Below are 20,213 nucleotides of genomic sequence, written 5' to 3' on the forward strand. Positions count from 1 at the left end.
CGCTCAGCGGGTGCAAGGAACACCATCTACGTCTCCCGTTTTTAAAAATCCTGCCCTTGCACACGGGGATGAGAAGGCAGGGATGCAAAACCAAGCTAGACTGGCTGCATAACATCCACTGATGGCTTTAATTAAAGCCCTCAAGTTAGTAAATATGCACGTAGTCTGGTCCAGGAAGATACATGAAGCCCACAGCCACCCCAGTAACACTCCATGAACATTGCCATTTAAGCAGTTTCTTGTTTAACTTAGATTTATTCAACGACACATGCATTTCTGGACAGATATCTGAGTTCCCATGAACAAGTTTTATAACCAAATATGAGAAATTTGTGACCGCAGTTAGTCAATTAAGTACGTTTCTAAAATACATGATTAGAAGAAAACCGGAGCAACAGAGAGAATTCTTCCAAAGAACGAAAAGAAACATTTCCATTTGTAATACTCCTGGCATCGATGAGTATCAGCGGGGAAGGAGGGCAGCAAACGAGGAAGGAGTAACATTATCAACCCTGTCCACAGCAAGTCCTCCAGTTTCCACTCTCTCCAGTTCATTCGTTAATGCTCGGCACTTTTGCAAATGGCGAGAGCTCCTCTGAGTTACGGAGATTTCCCCTCATCTCTCAACACGAAAAAGCAGAGCATGGTTGTGAAACCATGTGCTTGACCAAAAATGGCTTAGAAATATTTCTCCTCAACCAACCTCTTCCTGAACACAACGAAAAAAGAAGCCGCAGAGCTATCGGGATCGAAGACGGAGTCTCTTCATATTGCACAGGAACACAAAGTCAAGATTTTGTGAGTATGTTTCAGGAAGGTTTAAGAGTCGTCAATATTTATCGGGGTAACGAGAACCATCCAGCGCGGCGGCGAACTGGCAGGTGACAGACACATTGGGATTGCTTAGGCGGAGAGGCGGCTCGTTACCCTGTCTGGATCTCTCCTCGGATGTTCGGCTAATTTAGGGGAATCCCGTGGGGAAAAGGCTGAGGGGCTGGTTTTCGTTAGTCGGGAGGGGCGATCTGTAGCCATCGAAGTTGCGTGGGATACTGCCGCTGGTGGAACCGGAGCTGTTACTGAGCGTCTCTATGCTTCCCTCTCGCTGAAGCTCTGCAACGGGAAGAGAGAGCAGGTCCTGGTTAGCGTTTCGGATAAACCCGGAGCGCCATTAGACGGCCGCTTTATTGACAAATCTGCTTATTGTATCATTGCTCTAACGCTGCATTTGTTCATCATCCATCTTTTTCGGGGTGATTTGATAAATCACTCCAGAGGCATCCCAGCTCCTGGTTCTACTTCTCTGCCGGGCTCACAGCTCAGCCCAAGCGGAGCTGGACGGAGATGTTAAATGCTGCCCGGCAGAGCGGCCCCTTTCCTGGGAAGAGGCCATCAGCTCGTGACATGTCAGGATTTGATAGTGGGGACGCTCACGGCTGAACTGAGCAGGGTGCGAAGGGTACAGTGGCAGACGATGGAACATCTTTCCTCCGCAGCAATGCTGCTGAGATGGCAGGGAAGGGGAAGCTGTAGCAGCACCGGTGACCGGTGATGTGTACCAGCAGTGCATAAGCACTGCGGTTCTCCACCTTGGGAACACCAGGGACTTTCCACAACCCTTTATCCTGCACAAACGGACATAGATAACTCTGCTTTTTTGTGCCAAAGAGAAAATATCCCCTTTTCCTACATGCCTGAGCTCTGCCTGAAAGAAAAAGAGAAAGCAGCCCTGACTGCGGCTCTCCCTCTCCCGGTCACACACATCCAGACATCTCCTCCCCTCACTGACCTCCCAAAGCCTTTATGGCTCCCTAATCTCAAAACACGAGGATTTTTATGTGTGCAGAGCATCGTTTCTAACTGTGGCCTCTCTGTGAGCCACTTGAACCCAACAGTTGACTCAGTGGCAGCGTGCAGCAGCGCCGCTGGGCAGCATCACCCCGGCCAGCACTCAGCGGTGGCATGCAGCGGTGAGATTAGGCAGAGCCCCACGTACACGGCAGGAATCCTCTCCCCGACACGCGGTGACAGGCTACAAGAAATATTCCGGCCAGTTGCAACGCGCGGCCCTGAGCGCGACGTCTGTCAGCTGCTTCTGCGCAGCCCGCACTGAAGGGGAGCGGACAGGGATGGGAGCTTCGGGCAAATTCCTCTGCTGCCAAAGGGGAAGGAGGAAAACCCTCTTGTTTGCTGCACGCCGCGGTGTTCTCCATGTAAGGCGCAGGGGGCAAACCCCCGGAGGAGACAGGCAGCTTTCCCTGACCTTGCAGCGGGGGTTTTGCTCGGATGGGGATGGAAAAGAGCCGCAGACGCAGGAGGCAGAGGAGCGGTGCTCGCTTTGCTCCCTGCTAAATATTACTGCACCTCTGCCGTTTGCGCACCTCTGTCTCACACCGGGATAATTAAGCTTTTGTAAACACCACAACAGTCCTTTTGCTGCAATGGGACTCCACGATAAGGACGTACCTATACATGAAGTGCACAGCAAAAGCAGAAAGTCAGTTCTTCGCTAAAACAAAAAGCATCCCGCCCCAGCATCCTCGGAGACGGCACAGCTCCTGTTTGCTACCTGGGCACTGCAGGGATAACAGCCCGGTGAGCGCACACCTAGCGAAGGAGGGCTTGGGGATTTAATCCTTGATCATGGAGGTAACTTGCAAGGGAGATAATCTGCCCAGGATACATGAAAAACAAATCAGCAGGAAACCGGTCACCCTATAAGCAGCGATGATAATGACCTCAGCTGCATTAATCACAATTTCTTGCCGGTATTTAGTGAAGGAATGTCCATGTCTAAACCTCTTCATTTTCCTCACATCCTTACTCTCCCATGAGTTCAGGAAGTAAAAACAGTAATTTAAATCAGAAATGAGTGGCGTATCCCACACTAATACTGTGCTTATCCTGTCTGATTTGGGGCTTTTATCTCCCTCCGCACACAGCTGGCTTCGGTTAAACGTCCCACGTCAGAGCTCTCGGGCGCTGGGCAGCCATCGCCGCGCTGGGCAGGCTGGGGCTCCCCGAACAGCGCGCGGGCCGCTGACCTCCTCACCGGCTTGCTTCTCTCTCGCTCTCTTTTTAAGCTATAATTGATTTGCAGGCAAATGTTGTGTTTTCACTAACCGTAGCAAAAGAAGGGAGAGGGAAAGAGCGAGGGAGCACTTGTTCCCCCGCAGCCCCGTGGCTCCTGCGCGGCCGTTCCTGTCCCTTGGGGCCGAGCAGTGACTCCTGCCAGCTCCTGCCTGTCCTTGGCCACGCCGCGTCCTGCCTGTCCTTCGGTGACTCGTGTGGGACCGCATGCCCTGCCGGGGTGGGATTTTGGGGAATTTGGGCTCGCAGGGAGGCTTTCTGGGGGCTGCGGGATTTCTGCAGGCGGCAGAACTTGTCACCTCTGCGGGGGACTGCCAGGGGGTGGCACTGCAGAGACTGATGCCAGCCAGGGAAAACGCATGGACAAAGAACCGGGGAGGCAGAGCGATGGGCGCAGGGCCTGGCTGGGGTCCCGTCCCGGCCCGGCCGCTGCTCCCGCTCTGCCACCCCTCCGAGCACAGCGGCCGTGAGCTCCCCTCGCTGCTGTCAGGCACATAAACCCCTTCAGTTAGCAACGGGGAGGGACAGAAGAGAGGGTAAAAGAGATGCAAAGGCTCAAGAGGAACTGGAGGGGAAGTTTTCCAGCCCTCCAGCCTGCCCAGAGCCTGCTTTGGGTTCAGAAGGGGTCAAGCTAAAAGCTCCTGCATCCGAGCTGCCATCCCAAGCGCCGCAGATGGCAAACGCACACGTTCCCCTGGGCAAATGAGCCTGGGCGCTCTCAAACAGCCCCGCATTGCGAATCCGCTCGCTCTGGAACTAATTACACGGTGAGGCAGACGAGCAATGTATTTTGATACCTAAGAAAGCATTGTAAAACTCTTGACCGCTGCAGCAGAAAGCACCGCTGCGCTCAGGAAATTGGGCTCTTGCCCTCGCCCAGCCCGGCTCTCGTGCACGGCTGGGTCACGCGAGATGTGCAATTAGCCATTACACGGTCACCAGGGACTACCTGCGCGGCACGTATGACCCCCCAGGCCACAGTCAGCACGTTTTCCTACATTCCCCCAGATTAGTCCATTTTCTTCCCAGCTGTTTAATGAATAAAAAAGTATAATTAAACAACAAAGGTCTAGTGCAAACTACTATCTTTCCTCCCAGACCTTCCAGCAGATCAGGGCATGGCAGAGGCACATGCACAGGAATGTTGACGCCATTCCTGCAGGAAGCTCAGACAAGACTGGGAACGGCTCCATGACGTGGGGACACCCTTCTTCTTATGGGGTAAAAAACTGGGGGGCAATTTCTGATAGACCCCATGCCTGGATAGACCCAACAAGTGCAGAAGGAGCCGCAACGGCGTGGTGGGGCTGTTGGGTATCAGAAGAGGCAGGTCCCTACAGACCGGCAGCGCAGGCAGCGCTGCCCTCCCACTGCCCCGGGACGGAGCAGCCGAGCCCTGCGGCACAGCTGGAAGGAGGCGAAATACTTCCCAGACCTAACTCAGATGTGTCACATAACCGGTCAGACCACTGATGTCCTCTGTGCTGGGAACACGCTCGCTGAAAAACTCAAAATACAGGGAGAAACCAGGATCCTGCCGCAAAAAGATGGGGGCGAGCGGCAGGAGAGCCTGGAGCAGCGGCGGCTGCGCGGAAGCGAGGCTCAGCACCGCCGGCAGAGCAGGACACGGCTGCCCGGCAAGTGATTTCGTTTACTTTGGTGGAGTTACGCCAGGAATGGACTTGGCCCCAGCATGTCTGAGGGTTATTGTATCTGCGTTTCCCCATGCATATACTGTCGAGATGTATTAACTTCCTTAAATGTACCAGTAAAACAACCTCTTACGATACACTTTAATGAACTTGTACAGTAGCCAACAAATTGTGCATCATATAAAACCCATTCGGCCTTATAGACTCTCTGGCTATTTTGTAATAACTGCAATTTGCTTCTGCTGAAGCAAGATAACCAGGGTTGAGAAGTCAGGCCTTGCAGAAACCTAAATATTTGATTTGGGGGGGAGTGGGTGGGAGAAGGAAGAAAGGGGCCTCTGGGAGCTATTTATGGGGTCAAAATAACATGAGACCTGCTCTTCTCGTAGCATTTCCACCATCAAGGAAATGAAATACTGTGAGAAGACCAGCACTTGCATTATTTTGGCCCCATAAATGGCTCCCTGAGGCTTTCAAAAGCCCGTGAAAAACAAACACAAATACAAATAAATGCTAATACTGGAAACGTAAATACTAAAACCTGCCCATGTCCCCGGAGGAAACGACTCACAAAGTCCTGACTGCCCTAAAAAAAAAAAAAAAGACGACGGGAAAAAAGACGAAGGAGCAGGAACATCTGCTGAAGCCATGAGGAGAAAGTCACTTCAGGGGAGCCGGGAACAGCCCTGCCTGCGCTTTTGACGGTAACAGCAATGGGCACCGCTGGCATCACCCAGGGTCCCAGAATAACAGGGATTTTCAGGGTGCACGCGCTTGCTGCCGTGGTGAAGGAGGCGGCAGTAAGAATCCTCGCCGCCGGCGGCGTGGGGAGGAGCGGTGGTCCCGAGCCGGGGGGGGGGGAGGCGGCACGGCGAGCGGCCGGCCGGGGTCCCCCTCCCATGGCCCTGCAGCGTCTCCGGAAACACGGATGCTCCTTGGAGAGCAACGGGGCATTAAAGGTGTTGCAAAGCAAATGCTGGCTGCTCTCTGCTTGGCATTACTTCCAGCGGGCCTGCCCGCAGACTGGCACCAGCACGGCCTTCCCGCGGCGTTGCATGAGAAATTGAAAACGAAACCTCCCAAGAAACGTTTCTTTCTGCTAATATTCCCAACCGCCACGCTGCAGCCGGACAGTCCCGTCCCTTGTTCCGCCGCCCAAGCCGCTCTCCACTGTCCCCGAGCTGGCTGCCAAGGTGGAGAGGAGGAAGAGGAGGAGGAGGAGCTGCTCTGGGGACAGCCCGGGGGCCTCAGGTCCAGGGGAGCGGTGCCGTCCCCCGTCCAGCGAGGCGGCTGCACCCTCAATTCCAGAAAGCTCCAGGAACTGTCAAAGGACCCCGTCAAATCTAGAAAGGTATAAAGCCCTGCCAAGCTTAAATGTGAAACCATTTTATATGGCGCATTAATCCAATGCCTGAAGAAAATCTATATAGCCCTCTTTTGCCCGGAACACTCATAAATTATGCTGCCTTTCTTATTCGTGCTCTCTCTGTAGTGGTCCACTTGAAGCCGTGGCATCTCCTTTATGTCTACTCAAAAATCTCATCTCCAGTGCATTATTTCTTCTAATGGTTTTTCCTTTCTCTCTGTTTGCTTTCCCCTGTTAAGCACAGTTTCAAAATATCCTCCAAAATAATTTGCTGGAAGAGCTGACCCTTTCCTCTTACCTACCGAGGGCTGCCCAGGCTCCCGCACAGCCCGGCGGAGCCGCAGCCGGGATAAATGATACAATGACAGCAGCCTGATGTGTCAGGGCAGCGGGGAAGCGGCAGCAACTCTGAATACAAGAATTATTCTTCATCATCTCAAACTGTCACAACACATTACCCTCAAAGCCGCAGCTCGCTGAAGGAGTGACCCTGGACTGAATGGGAGAGTGCTCGGGGAAAGAACTAATTGTAGCCTCTTTTCACACGTCAGTCACTTTTCACAGCACCGAGCCTTTCAAGCTCAACTAATGTCAAGTTCCCTTTTCCTTTGGCTGGGCTGAGTATTTCTGATTTTTAAGGATGGCATTTTTAAAGGAACAAGGTCTCTGGTGAGGGATGAGGCCGGGGAAGGGAGGGAAGGAAGCGTCGGAGTGAGCACGCATCAGAAAGTCCGTCAGCCGCCTGAAGACTCGTTAGGAATTAGACAATTAACAAGTAGGAATGCGGGAAGCGGGGTAATGGCCAGCAGGGCTTGAATCTCCTCGATTTCATTTCTGTCATTGACGGCAATTGTTTCGGGGAACTTTTTGGGCTCCGTCGTGCGCCAACGGGGCCGCGAGCGCGGGAACCTCCTCGGCCCCCTCCCCGAAATGAGGATGCAAGACGGGCATTTTCCAGCGGTGGGGAAGAGAAACAAGGTGCTGCGTACTAAAACCGCCTCCCCCCGCCCACCAGCAGTTTTTGCACGAACAGCTAAAAGGTCAAAATTAGAGCTTCATTTTAAAATGAAAGAGAATTTCCTTCATTCGGAGGAGAAGTGAGAAGACTCCCTGCAGACAGAGCTCTCAAAACGACAGCCCGGTCTGTCCTCCTGGGCGGGCAAACGTAAGGGCCCTTCATACCTTCTTGTCTTGAACGGGAATCCTAAAATATTCTGCAGTAAGGACTATTTTTTTACCCTTACATTTGCACAACGCCTATCATGGGGGACTTGCAGAGCTGACTGGGGCTTCCGAGTGTTACTTATTAACTGTAATGAATAATAATTATGGAGCTTCTGCCATCTGGATTCTCATTCAAAAGGATCCTATATAAAGCGAACACTAAAAGGCAATTTGTATTAACACAATGGAAGTCTTGAGGATCTCTTAAACTGTTTGTAATTTACACAACGCTCCCCAGTGAATGGATTAGTTAAACATTTTCATTTTACTGACTGCTGCCGAAGGGAGCGGGACGTGCTCCCATGGAGGAGCTCGCACCGGCCCCCAACGCGCGCCTTCCGCTCCCCTGTACGCCGACACGCACTTTTACACGTAAGCTCTCCATCTTTCAGTGTTTAGACAACATCCCAAACTCAGCTGGACACTTTTGGCTCTATTTCTGCATGAGCATTTACTATGAACATCATAACCGGTCCCCCCGGGAGCCGGTGCCGCTGCCGGGGACGGGCACGGCGCAGCCCAAGGCAGAAAAGGGCTCAAAAGCCGATGCGAAGTCGTAAACCGAACCGGGACGCAGAAATACCGCCCCTAACACAAAGTCTTGGAAACCGCATCACTGCTACCGCAGTTGTAGGTTTGTCTGGGGTATTCAGGTTTTTTTTTTTTTAACGAAATACAATTATGCTAACGAGGGAGCTCTAATTATAATCCATCTCCACCACCCTGGGCGGCTGCTCCGAGGCGAGGACCTGCGGAGCTGGCTCCAGCCCCGCTGGCGGCCGCGGCCCCGCGCAGGGACCCGCTGGCGGCGAGGGCAGGGGGGGCACCGCCCCCCCGGGGAACCTGCGCTTTTGGGTATTCGGATAAGCAAAAATCGTTAATATTAAACTGTAGTGAAACGGAAGCACCAAGTACTCGTTAAAGCTCTTAATTTTCCAAGCTCCTTTTCATTTGAGATGGCTGAAAAGAAATTTCTGGGCAAATGGATTTTTCCGTTGCTCCTTTCCAAAGGGAGCACAGACAGAAAGTCGGCTCCCAGCTTTATACATTACTATAATGTTTACAAGTTCGTATGATTATGACAATGTCTAAAAGTCAATTAAACCTGCTCTCTGCCCCACGCCCCGCTCCTGCAGAAGCCATTAACCCGTGCCAGTTCCCCCCGCGCTCCGGCAACCGGCGCAGGCAGCTGCGGGGACCGATTTCCTGCGGTTTCGGGTGGCCGGCATAGAGCTGCTCCTAAGAAATGTTTCTTTTTCCTTTTTTTAAACCAGCAGTTCGAAAAAAGAGATTTTACACTCCATTCAAAAGAGGAACTGTAACACCACGGCATGTGACCACCGACAATCAATCCCCGTATTAAAACCATTTCCTCCTGCTGCAACCCGAAAGATGTTGAGGCACCACAAAAGCACCTACATTAAATTTGCAGAGTGACAAAGACTGGCAAACGCTGCCTGAACAACCTCTCTGAAATCAGAATTCAGTGGCCTATGTAAAATATTAGGCACTGTCAAACTACCTTACGGTAACTCTAATGCTGAATCCACACAGAGTTCGTTCATGCCGTGCACTCGGAGATGAAACCTGGCACGTTGGAAAAAAGGTGGCAGGATCTAGCAAGGAGATGAGGAGGTACAGCAGGCAGGGGATAACCAGGGGCTTGAAGACTGAGCCTTCTGAACATCAGTGCCCCTCCGAGACCACAAATTTCATTTCTAGTGCCTTATTTCAGTGCGAAGATGCCAAACAACTAACACTTGCGAAATGGGGAGGACATCTGAACTTACATAAATGTCTGGGTTTACTTCAGGCACGAAGAGATTGTTGAGATACGGACAAAACATTTTCATGCATGAACTTCTAAAGAATTTTGTCTACCAAAAAAAACCCACCCCAACAACCCACCGCCCACCAGCAGCTTGTTTTTTCCTTTAAAAAGAGAACCCAAAAAGCTCCGTGCGACTCGAGTCCATGGAGCAGGAGACCCAAGACTTTGGCATCTTGCCAGACTTGACTCCGAACATTTTATGGAAGGTTAAAAGTGCACTAGATAAAGGACTAGCATTTAGAGGGAGAATATTCTTCATGATAGGCACTTTCACAATGACTGCAGAGCTTTTAAAAAATAATCTCAAGTTTCCTAGCGCTGTGTATTTTTGTAAAGAGGTTTAGGATGTTTTCCTACATAAATGGCACTTCAGAAGAATGAGTTACTGATTTTAGTCAGTATATGAAATCTCAAAAGCTAGAACAGTCAAATGCTTATAGAAAACAATTTCTGTAGCCCATCCCCATCATGGAAGCCTATGGCCCCTTGTGCAAGGTTTCTAGGAGAGTTTTTAAAACGAATATGCAGATACAGTTGTTTGGGTTTAAAGGAATCCCCTCCTACCCCATCTTGAAAATTTCAATATGTTGCTACTATAAATCCTGTATTGTACCTTGTATGTCATGCACCATTTCCTGCGCAAGCCAGTCTGTATACAAGTTTTTTTAATGTATTTAGGCAGAATTATCTTGTATCTTCAGTTACGCAAGCAGCACATCTGTGTATATCAGACCGAAAGCATTTGCAGAGAAAACACTGTATTAAAATTCCTGGGTTTGGTCTCTCATTCCCAGGGTTATGGGAGTGCCTCCGATTGCTCAACAGTGACCCCTCTGTCAGCCTGCGACTCCACAAAGGAAAACAGAAATTCAACGTAATCTGCACGTTCACGACACCTACCAGCTCCGTGCCCTACACCCTCCAGACTCTTTGGATCTTGCTCAGAAGTTCTGGAGGTGATGCTCCTGTTCCTGAAACCACCGCGCTTCTCTCCAGAGCAGGTCTGGACCCAACGTGGGGATCTAAGCAACCCCTTTCCCACCAGAGCTGGAGCCACTCGAGATCTCGGGGTGGGGGGGTCCTGTCTCAAAGGCAGCTGCAGCAAAGCCACCGCGCAGGAGCGTGAGGAGCGGGAGCACTCGGGGAGTGCTGGGGGTCCCTCCTCCCGCCCCGGTGCGGCCAAAGAGCCCCAGCAAAAAAGCTGGGTAAGGAAAAGCTGCCTGAAGGTCAAAAATACAAATCCAGCAATTGCTTCAGGGTCTGGGCAGCCCCTCGCCGATACGCTGAACGGGGGATTTCAGACATGCCCGACCCGCCGAACCTTTCATGTCTAAGATCTATTTTTTTCCCCTCTTGTGATGCTCCCTCCATTATCGGGCCTCCTTAATAACCCTCAGTTAGGAAGACAAGGCAGCCCTGGAGGGCAACAACTGTGCTCGGAGCGTGCCTCCGTGTGCACCTCGCATACGTGCGTTATGTGCTTCTGACACAAACGTATCGCCGAGTTCGTTTTAAAAGTATAATATTACAAAGCAAAGTAATTCTGGCACAACTTCTAGTACTTCTGACACAGAGTGGCCTTTTGGGCCAGAGAGGAAAGCTACTGAGAGGCTCTGGGCTGTCTCCCCGGTGCAGATTGATGCTGAGGAGGAAGCTAGACCGGACTGGGATTTGGGTTCGATTCAAAGGAAAAGTTAAAAAGTTTGGGGGGGAGCAGATGCTCAGCTGGTCCAAATCAGAAGAGCTTCGCTGAAGCTCACGAACTGATGTCACCGCAGATTCAGCCTTGTCTGCTCATTTAAATGGTTCAAGGCTCTCAGACCCGAAAAGCTCAGGTGGAAATCTAAGAAGCAGAGGTCTCCTCCCTTCATTTCCCCGGCGCTGGTTTTGGCGTCGCTGAGAAACTCCAAACCCACCCAAATAATCCTAGTTCCAAACGCAATTTATTTCACCTATTTAGTCAATTATTTTAAAGATTATGTTGACATCGCTGCTTCAAGCAGACCGATTTTCTAAACAGACCTAATTTTACGAAGCACTCAAAGCTCGCAGTAGCTCTCTCAAAATCACGTCTCTACCTAGATTGAGTATTAACCGAGCCTGGAAAAACAACAGGCCAACCTTGCAGGCTCGCTCTCTTGCAGGATTGCTTGAGGCTCTTAATACACTCTGTCTTGTTTATATAGCTCCAAATTCTGATGTTAGACATAAATATGAAAGAGCCTTGATAAAAATGACATCCAAAGCTTGATTCGGCCCTTCGTTAATGGAGTCGTTCAGCACAGCAGTTCGCATTCGTTCTCCTGAAACCAGAAGGCAGCTGAAAAACGTCAACAGGACGTTTTCACTTGTTAAAAGTCGTATTTTAAAAACTATTCCAAGTATTGATTCTAATGTACTTTGCCTTTTTAGTTACACTCTTACAAGCACTGTCAAACGCCTGAACGAGCTGCAGCCCGTGGACGAGCGCGTGGCGGAGGGTAACTCTTGTGTGAAATCTAAAAGACCTAATGGCAAACCAAGGCATTCCCCTGGCCGCGTCCCACATAAAAGGCAACTTAAATCATCTCAAGCTGTGCAGATTCTGTCTTCTACTTGGGCATCTGGCAGTGAAGTTAATAGAACTACCTGCTCTTCACATTGTGTTCTTCTGCAGACTTTTCACTCACGTTTTGATGGGCGACCAGCTGCAATTCCAAAAGATAAACCAAAGAGGCAACACAATACTAGCGTGATATAATCTAAAGATTTTTTTTGAAAGCACGCCCAGATTTCAGGCTAGGGATCTGTCCCTGTACAATTCACCCACCCACTGCTGCCTCCGCGGCTGCAGCTGAGGGAGGAAGGCTGCTAGGTTAATTCGTCTTTTGATTAACGCCTCCAAACATCATTTCCACCTGACAACCTGGCCTCAGTGATGGGAACAGCTGCTCAGCGAGGCATGCGCACGGTGATCTTGGGAATAGACGGGAGATGCCGTCCATGGGAATGCTGTGCTCCGCCTTAGGAGAGAACAAGAACAGCAACGCGTCCCAGCATCCCTCTGCAGCACACCGCATGGCACCGCTTCTGCGTCCCCCGGTATGGTGCTATCTGTATCCGGTTAGGGAACCGCCACCGTTCCCGTCCCGCTCACCTCGGCCAGGATTCTGCATGCGCTCCCATCCCCAGCCACCCGCAGCTCCTCGCTGTGCCACCGAGCCGGAGCGGAGGGAACGGGGCAGGTCCCGGCTCCTGACCCTGCCGGCACCTTCCTGCCTGCGGCCTTCCCAGAAAAACATCTTTGGAAACAGTCGGAGAAGTGATACTGACCCTTTGTCTTTCACAACGCCATCAGCTTTTGATGTAAACACAGAGTTCATGTGTTGGGCAGATACTGAGAAAGTCACTGACCAAGGAAATAACAAATAAATACCAAAAATAAGTAAGTAAGAGAAGATGGTATTTTAGCCGCGGGGGTCTTCTTGGAAAACGAGACAAAATGCCTCTCGTAGAAAAAGGCAGTAAACAGTTTACGTCCTGGAACAGCCATTTTACAGGGTGGGCGGCTTCCTGGCGTGTCAGGAGGTGACACGCCACCGGCCAGCACCAGGCACTCCCAAATTCCGCATCTTTCCACAACAGCGAATGGTTGCTTAAAGAATTCATCCCCTTACCACCGATTTCTGGCTGCACGGAAAACTAATTCCTTCCTCCCCGGGACGCGGGACAGACTGCGGGGAAGCGGCTCCCTGCCTGTGACGGGAAATGCCTGGGAGAAATCGCAGAGGCTCTCGCTAATGTCTGAGGGACACGGAGCAAAGACTAAAAGGCAGCTAGCAACAAAAGCACCGCCGCCTTGTCTGAAGCGACAGGAATGAAACGCAGAATATGAACAACAGAAGTGGGGAAAAAGCTATTTACATTTTTTAGAAGTTTTACTCTCCTTCTAAATCAGCTCGCGCATTGCCAAGCATGTAATTACCAGTGATGTAATTTAAGAGGGCACCAGCAGAAACACTGAAAAAAGCCGCCGGTCTATTATCTTTTTGTCTTTACGTTTTGCCTCAACATCTTTTTCATTCTTTGTGAACATGCAACTTTTACACAGCACCAATTTCACAGAAGGAATATGCCTTTGGGGGCCGCAACCACTTGCACGGACCTCCGCAGGGGTCCCGAACACCCTCCGCTTCTGCTGGGGCCGCGGCACAGGTGGTTTCGCCATTTGCACGACGCTTCCAACCGACCTGTCATTTTTCTTACTCTTAGTTTTTTTGTCAGCTGATTGTGCACACGATATTGAGCAATAATAAACAGAGGAGGATGAAAGCTGCTGCAGCTTGAGAAGTGAGCTCAGGATATGATTCCTCCTCACCGGATGCCTGGAAGATGTCACTGAAATTCTCTCTCCCTTAGTGCAACCCGTGTGGAGCCAATATGAACTCCCAGCAAAGTGCTTAAAAACCCATTATTTATAATAACTGTTAAATGATGAGACATTGTTTACCCAGATCGCAAGATAAATTCTCACTTACAGAATGCTTGCCTGACTGTCCTGAACGTCATCTGGTTTTTATTTAAATGCAAAATGTAATTAGGCTCCCAATAACACAGCAGAAGAATTCAATAAGATAGGGCTTTTCACTTACAGTTTAATATTAACATTCTCCCATAAATGTTAATGAATAAAAGTCTACTGTTTTATATATTATCCATGGTGGGGAGACAGCAGGCTAGGAATGGAAGGAAAGCTAATCTTTTCATACCACAAATTACGATATATACCCCAAGGAGAACTAACCGTTCCCAGCACTGCCGGGGACTCGGCCACAACGCCGCTTCCTCCTGGGGCAGCCACCAGACCCGGTCCCACGGGACGCGCCCCAGGGAGTCTCCCTCCCCATTGATCGGGGAGATCCTTGCCGGCCAAAACCCCCTCTGGGTTTTTTCTCCTCTTCCCCTGCCCTCTCTCCCCACTTTCTGCCTGACCATCTCCACTAGACACGCTACGACCATCAGATAGCGAACAACGTCGCTGTTAAGCGAGGATACGGCCCCAAGCCCTGATATTCCCAGACTCCACCGTGGATAGCAAGGCTAGATTATCAGAATAATCAGGCTGCTACTTGTCCGATACTCCGTTAGAGAAAGGCACGGGGGCGATGAGAGGTGACGGCGGGGCTGCAGACTGCAGTACGACGATAGGGAATGACACGGCATCCGAAGGGGTGGGAGAAGGCCCTTGGAGCTGGCGGAGGTGGCACTTCGGGAGCCCATCGAAGGACTTGTGCCTCCTGATGCCGAAGCGTGAGGAGCAGATTCCGTGGTGGAAGAGGGGCCCCTGCGGCTGAGAGGACTGCAAGCTGCAGGGCCAGAGGGTTGGCTCACGCTGGAATATTTTAATTGTTTTAGCTTTTTGACCTTCCATTTAGTGCTGGGAGTTTTGCTGTGTTAATGTGTATTGTGCTGTTTGGTGACTCATACTTTATCATATCTCTCTAATAAGAAGCGTTCATTTAACAGTTCGACTGCTTAACAATTTATTGCATAAATGGGTTTCCATCCTACAGCCTCCTCTCCCGTCTCCCCGGTGAGGGCAATGCATAGTTTATGAGAGCTTTGCAATGACTTGGGCCATCATCTTTTCACAATCCAGGGAACGGCAGATGCCCTCGGCATCAGCGTGATGTTAATGCTCTGCCCGGGCAGGAAGGGGAGCCGGCAAATTGGCCGCGCATCGTTTTAAGATAACGAAAGGCCCAAACTTTCAAAGAGTTAATGCAAGATGCGCAGGAGATCCGCACTACAGAGCAAGCAGAAAGGGGAGCGGTGTCAGCCTAACGAACCCTGACAGCGGGACCCCGGGGTGGGAGCGGGGTGGTGGCACGCGGTCCGGCCGGCCACGCACCCTCTGCCACCGAGCGCACGGCGTGCCCTGCGCCGCGACCCGAGCGGCGGCTCGTCCTTAACGCGAGGGTCACGGGAGTCACGGAAGGCTGTACGGGGATTTCAGGGCGCTCTGGCCTCCCGGGTGCTCAGATGGCAAAGCTGGAGCGGAGACCGAGGGGCACAAGGGGAGCGGCAGAGCTGAGCGGAGACTCGCGCCCTCCCCCAGCCAAGCCAGGCTTTAGGAGCACCGCTGCACACACCTAACATCGCTCCCGTAAAAACGAGCAAAATACCGAAAGGCCCTCCAGGGCTGCTGGGCTGGGGAGGAGGGAGAGGAACTGTCTTGTCTTTATTCTGCCACCACCTCAGCAGCTGCAACAAGTTTTGGCTCACAAAACAGCTGTAAAAATACCAGTCCTGGTTCAAATGCTGGGAGAGGAGGGCTCTCGTACTTATTAAGAAAGATCTGCTTGCCGTAAGTCATATCCTACATAAAATACCACGCAAAGGCTCCTAAAAGGAATAACAAGGTAATCATAAAAACTAGAGACGGAAAAATCCGGTATGGCTGCCTAGTCCCCTGCACCCTGCTCAGTGCAGGACCGCTCGGTGTGGGGCAGCCCTCAGGACTCGGGCTTCTAAAGGGAAGATTTAATAAACACCGAGAAATGTTTCTAAATATTTAGAAAACCCAAAATAACAGATTTCCAAGCCAAGCTGTACAAACAGAAAATTAACTTAGAAGACCGTTAAAAATCAACAGCTTTTGCGTGCACCAAAATATATTTCTTTGAAGAGCAAGCACCACCTCATGGGCGTGATGCTGCAAACAGAGCCGTAAGGATGCTCAGCCCTGTGCAGAATCAGGCCTAAACAAATACCTACCGTGGCTTTCCTCTTGTTCCCCTTGAAATCAATAGCAGAAGCCTCAGTGATGCAAAAAGCTTAATGCTTTAGGAGGTACCCAGCGAAACAGTCAAATGTGAGCAAAGCCAAGCCAGACAGAATGGAGCTTTATGTTTGCCTGTGAAATGCTGGAGTATTGCAGCAGGAAAATTAATTCGCTTAAACGTTAGGAAGAAAAGCCACAAACCAAAGCAAAGCAAACCAAACCCCAACGCCATAACAGATCTCTAAGGAGAAAGGGAATTATTTCTCTGTTAACTACTTTGAGACAAAGCACTGGAAGAAAAATGACCAGTTCCAATAATGTCGTAACCCGATTACAGCCTGCACAGAAGAGCTAAAACACTTGCAGAACAATGAGTAAGAAATTAAGTTTTAAATTGAGTGCTGGCCCTATCTTGTGTCACTTCTTTATATTCTAGTGGAAAGGACATGGCTGAGCTCATTTCATATACAGCAGCGCGAGATGCCTGGATGCAGACATCATTTAGTCATCTCATATATGTTTCTCCCCATTTCTTTCTCCAGGAGGAATGACAAATCTAGAAATGTGACTGCACTCTGTTTTATTATGATATTGATTTTTCTGCAAAGGGAAAGTGCATTTATCCCCCAGGTCTGTGTGCTGGCAAGAAAGGGTTAACAAAATGTTTATCACAAAGCTGGCTTCAGAGTTGAAAGTAATGTGATCAGTAATGAATTTTGTGTTACATTAGGTTGTATAAATGGACAGACAAGCGCAGACAACAAGTGGCCAGGAGTCGGGGCTAATCTAATGATGTAAAAATAGAGACAGCACCAATTATACTTGGGGCCAGCTCAGAGCTCCTGCAGGGACTGCAAATGAATAGGTACAAATCAAATTACTGACTAATAGACGCACTACAAGAGAGGGCAGTCAATGCTAAATACATTAGGGCCTTGTGACCTCTCTGCTCTGAACAGCAGAATCCTAAATTTGACTTAAAAAAAAAAAAAATCAAAGAAACTCTTGTTCGTTTAAGGAGAGAAATAGAACAATGTTATTTGTGAAATGATTTGAGACACTTAGATATTTTTTGTTTTGTTCCCCTGTGACCACGTTATGTACGTAACCCTTTGAAAGCTGACAGAGGGTTTGCTTTTAGAACAAGGAGAAATATTCTTTGTGCAAAAGTTAAGACCTGATAATAATACAGTTATGTTACATACCAAAACATTTCAAAGCCATGTGCCTCTTTGTGGTGATGTTTTTTACTGCTACTTCACCGGCTGTGTCTGTATCAAAAATAAAATATTTCTTAAAAAATGCCTTGATTTAATAATAAGAAAAAGAAAAGGAATCTCCCCACACCACAATCGATAATAAATAAACGCAGTTGATCAACTTGTTATCCAAAGGCAGAAAGTCAGAGCTGTCTCGTGGTATCAGTGCTCCTTTGAGAAACATCAGCAGACTTTTTCTACAAACAGCAATGAACGTAAATTTACACCAGAACCATCTGTGGTATCAGCAGCCACCCCCCCCCCCCCCCCCCTTAAATAATGTACGACCTGGAAGAAATTCCACTCAAAACCCCCGGGGCTGGTGGCAAGCCGGATTTGGAGACCTGGGAAATGGTTGAGAAGGAAAAAACGCCCTTGTTGGCCCCGGCAGGGCTGCGGGACGGGGCTGCTCCAGGGACAGCGGCTTGGCCAGGGGAGAAGGAGAAGCCCACACTGCAGCGCTTGACGTCCTGCACGGGGCAGCTGCGCTGTCGTTGCACGTGAGAAATAACGAATAAAACCACGTTAAAACGTGTGCAACGCAAATGCTGCCGCTCGTACCGTCCAGCACTTCAAAAATGGTGGCTCCTAAAGAGCCCTGAATTTCCATTTCTTTTAAACGAGTCTCATCCAAACTAACCTTTTGTAGGAGGAACTGCATCGAGCTCTTAAGACTTATTCGAGGGGGGTAATTTAATCTCTGACCCTGGGATGAATATTCTGAAAGTTCAAAGGCTGCTTTTAGCATCAATGTTATTTGATACGGCAGTGTGTTTGCTGCCCAGGCTGATTTTGCAGTGAACCCAGGCAGAAATCTCTTTGCAGAAGGGCTTTTCAGAGGGAAAACTCAATTGTTGCATGTTCCTGGGTTCCTATAGCCCATGCCCAAGTTAGGATTTTGACCAACTGAGGAGAGGGAAGGGAAAAATCGTCTTGGAAAAATTAAAAGGAAGAGGAGGGAAAGAAAGAGGGAAAGAAAGAAGGAAGGAAGGAAGGAGGGAAGGGATGGAAAGGTACCAATTGAAGCTCTGACTCTATACAGGGCTAATCCTATTCCTGAAACTCAATGTATAGGTACACCTATGCCCAGGTGGCTGCTCATCTCTGGACACAGCTTGTGACCACAGACATTCTCTCTTTTGGAAAGAACCCAGGAAGGATGCTCCTTGCACGGGATCAGAGGGCAGCGGCTCACCCTCCTCCCTCCGGCAGCGGAGCGTGCTTCCCACCTCGGCCAGGCACGCCAGAAAGCGTGTGACTTCACTTCTCCAAACCACAAATGTCACATCAAGATTTCAAAAACATTCCCCTGCAAAGCTCAGGGGCGTCAAGACCCGAGTTAGGCTCAGGCTGGTGTAACCACACGGCTTCGGCTGGGGACCAGGATCCCAACCGCCCTGAGCGCCCGTCCCGGGTTTCATACGGGCTATTCCCTAACAGCACATCTAATTAGCTCCACTTACTTACATCCCATTAATCAGGTTAAAGAGTTTGCTTCAACATATGAGCTTCCTTCATCGCATTATGAGTTTGTTCATGAACTTTGGAAGGAATCCAGATGGTTTTTTCCGAGGGCGAGGCACAGGGCACTCTGCGGCATTTGCACCTCACCGCCGCGCCACTGCCTTCCCGCAGGAGGTAGTTCACAGTTTTGCGGGAGTTTTGGAAGAAAATGAGCCCTACCTTTTTTTTTGTTTTTAACTGAAACTTTATAATGGGCTTTAAACATCTTGCTTTAAATTCTTCAAACCTTGCGGGTTGTATTGACTATGGTGGTGCCATACTCACATCCTTCCCTGTTCAGACCTATGGCACTGGCTCTGAGATGCAAAATGTGGGGGGTGCTCTGCAGTTTTTAATATAGGCTCTTATTGCAAGTTCATATGTATTCCTGAGACAGGAGAGATAGAGAGAAAAAGTTATGTTGCTCCATAAACTGCAGTGTAAACTGAGCCATCGTAGGGTCCTGGATTTCATGCTGAATTAAAAAGAAAAGGGATACAAGCCCACAAAAAGCAATTCTACTCTTGCATGTTCACAGAACAGTTCCACCACTCGTAAAACGCTGCAGTAATGTGGCTTTGGGTATGCTTTGCCAAAATAAATTAGATAGGAATATAAGTACAACATTCAGGCAGCCAAACAAATTGTAACAGAGAAGACGCAGCAGACGGGCACGGACCGGAATCGCGCACTGCAAACACAGTAAGCCCCATCCTGCATCTCCACAGCTGCCCAGATGCCAGCGGCTCTTTCTGGCAGAAAAAAACAGGGGTCTGACAGTGGCAGCAGCACATTTATTAAGTTTGCAGCATTGCCTATCCTGACAAAATAACCTGAGCAGTGATGAATACTTATTTATTTTACATATTGACAATTCTCCCTTGGAAAACTGTCTGTCGCATTAGTCTCCTGAAGAATAAATCTATCCTTCTGTCACTGTGCTATGTGCTTTACAGAAATAAACCCGAGAAGATGCAGAGGATGGGTTTTGGTTTGGTAAATCACGTGAAAGTGGAGCCTGAAGCTGTGCCTAGATTTAGCATCCCGCTAAACCTTTCACCCAGGTCAAAGGAGGGAGGAGAAGCTGGGAGGAACTCCCCAGGGTTGAGAATATCTTTCCTCCTGGTGCTGCAGATGCGGAGCCGCACGCTCACTGCTGCTGTCCTGCAGTTGGTAACTCCCTTCTGGGACTGACTGACAGAGCCACTGGTTTTCCTTCGGGCCAGCCTAAGTCTTAAGTGGACATGACTGGGGGCCTAATGAATCTGGGTCCCTGGGATGTACACAGACCGTGCTGTACCTCTGTCGGAAGAACCCACATCAGCATCACGGCTGCAGATGCTGTCCTCAGCCTGGGGGGGGGACAGGCAGAGAGCGCAAGGGGAATCTGTCTCCTGGGCTTCAGCACCCTTAACTCCCAGGGCACCGAAACAGGAACAGCCGCAGAAATAGCCTTCCGCAGATGTATTTCAGAAAACATCCTGGCGCTCAGACTGTAAAGGCTTGGTCCCCTATTATAGACTAATTT

The 20,213-nt window shown here is 49.8% G+C and overlaps 1 protein-coding gene across 4 annotated transcripts in view; it reads right to left on the bottom strand.

Annotated features, from left to right (window-relative positions):
- Nucleotides 1–911: 911 nt before the first annotated feature.
- BCAS3 (BCAS3 microtubule associated cell migration factor) overlaps nucleotides 912–20,213 on the bottom strand; it is a 370,279-nt gene continuing 350,977 nt past the window's right edge. For 2 of the 4 annotated variants that reach the window (XM_059829119.1, XM_059829118.1), the window contains 2 exons: nucleotides 17,129–17,194; nucleotides 912–1,110 (listed from right to left, as the gene is read on the bottom strand). In XM_059829119.1, coding sequence (XP_059685102.1) covers nucleotides 962–1,110; nucleotides 17,129–17,194 — 215 coding nt within the window. In that variant the 3' untranslated portion in view covers nucleotides 912–961. The remainder of the gene's footprint in view (nucleotides 1,111–17,128; nucleotides 17,195–20,213) is intronic. The other 2 variants (XM_059829121.1, XM_059829120.1) reach the window with 1 other exon arrangement.

This window comes from Gavia stellata, chromosome 25, assembly GCF_030936135.1.
Source record: "Gavia stellata isolate bGavSte3 chromosome 25, bGavSte3.hap2, whole genome shotgun sequence".
Taxonomy (NCBI): domain Eukaryota; kingdom Metazoa; phylum Chordata; class Aves; order Gaviiformes; family Gaviidae; genus Gavia; species Gavia stellata.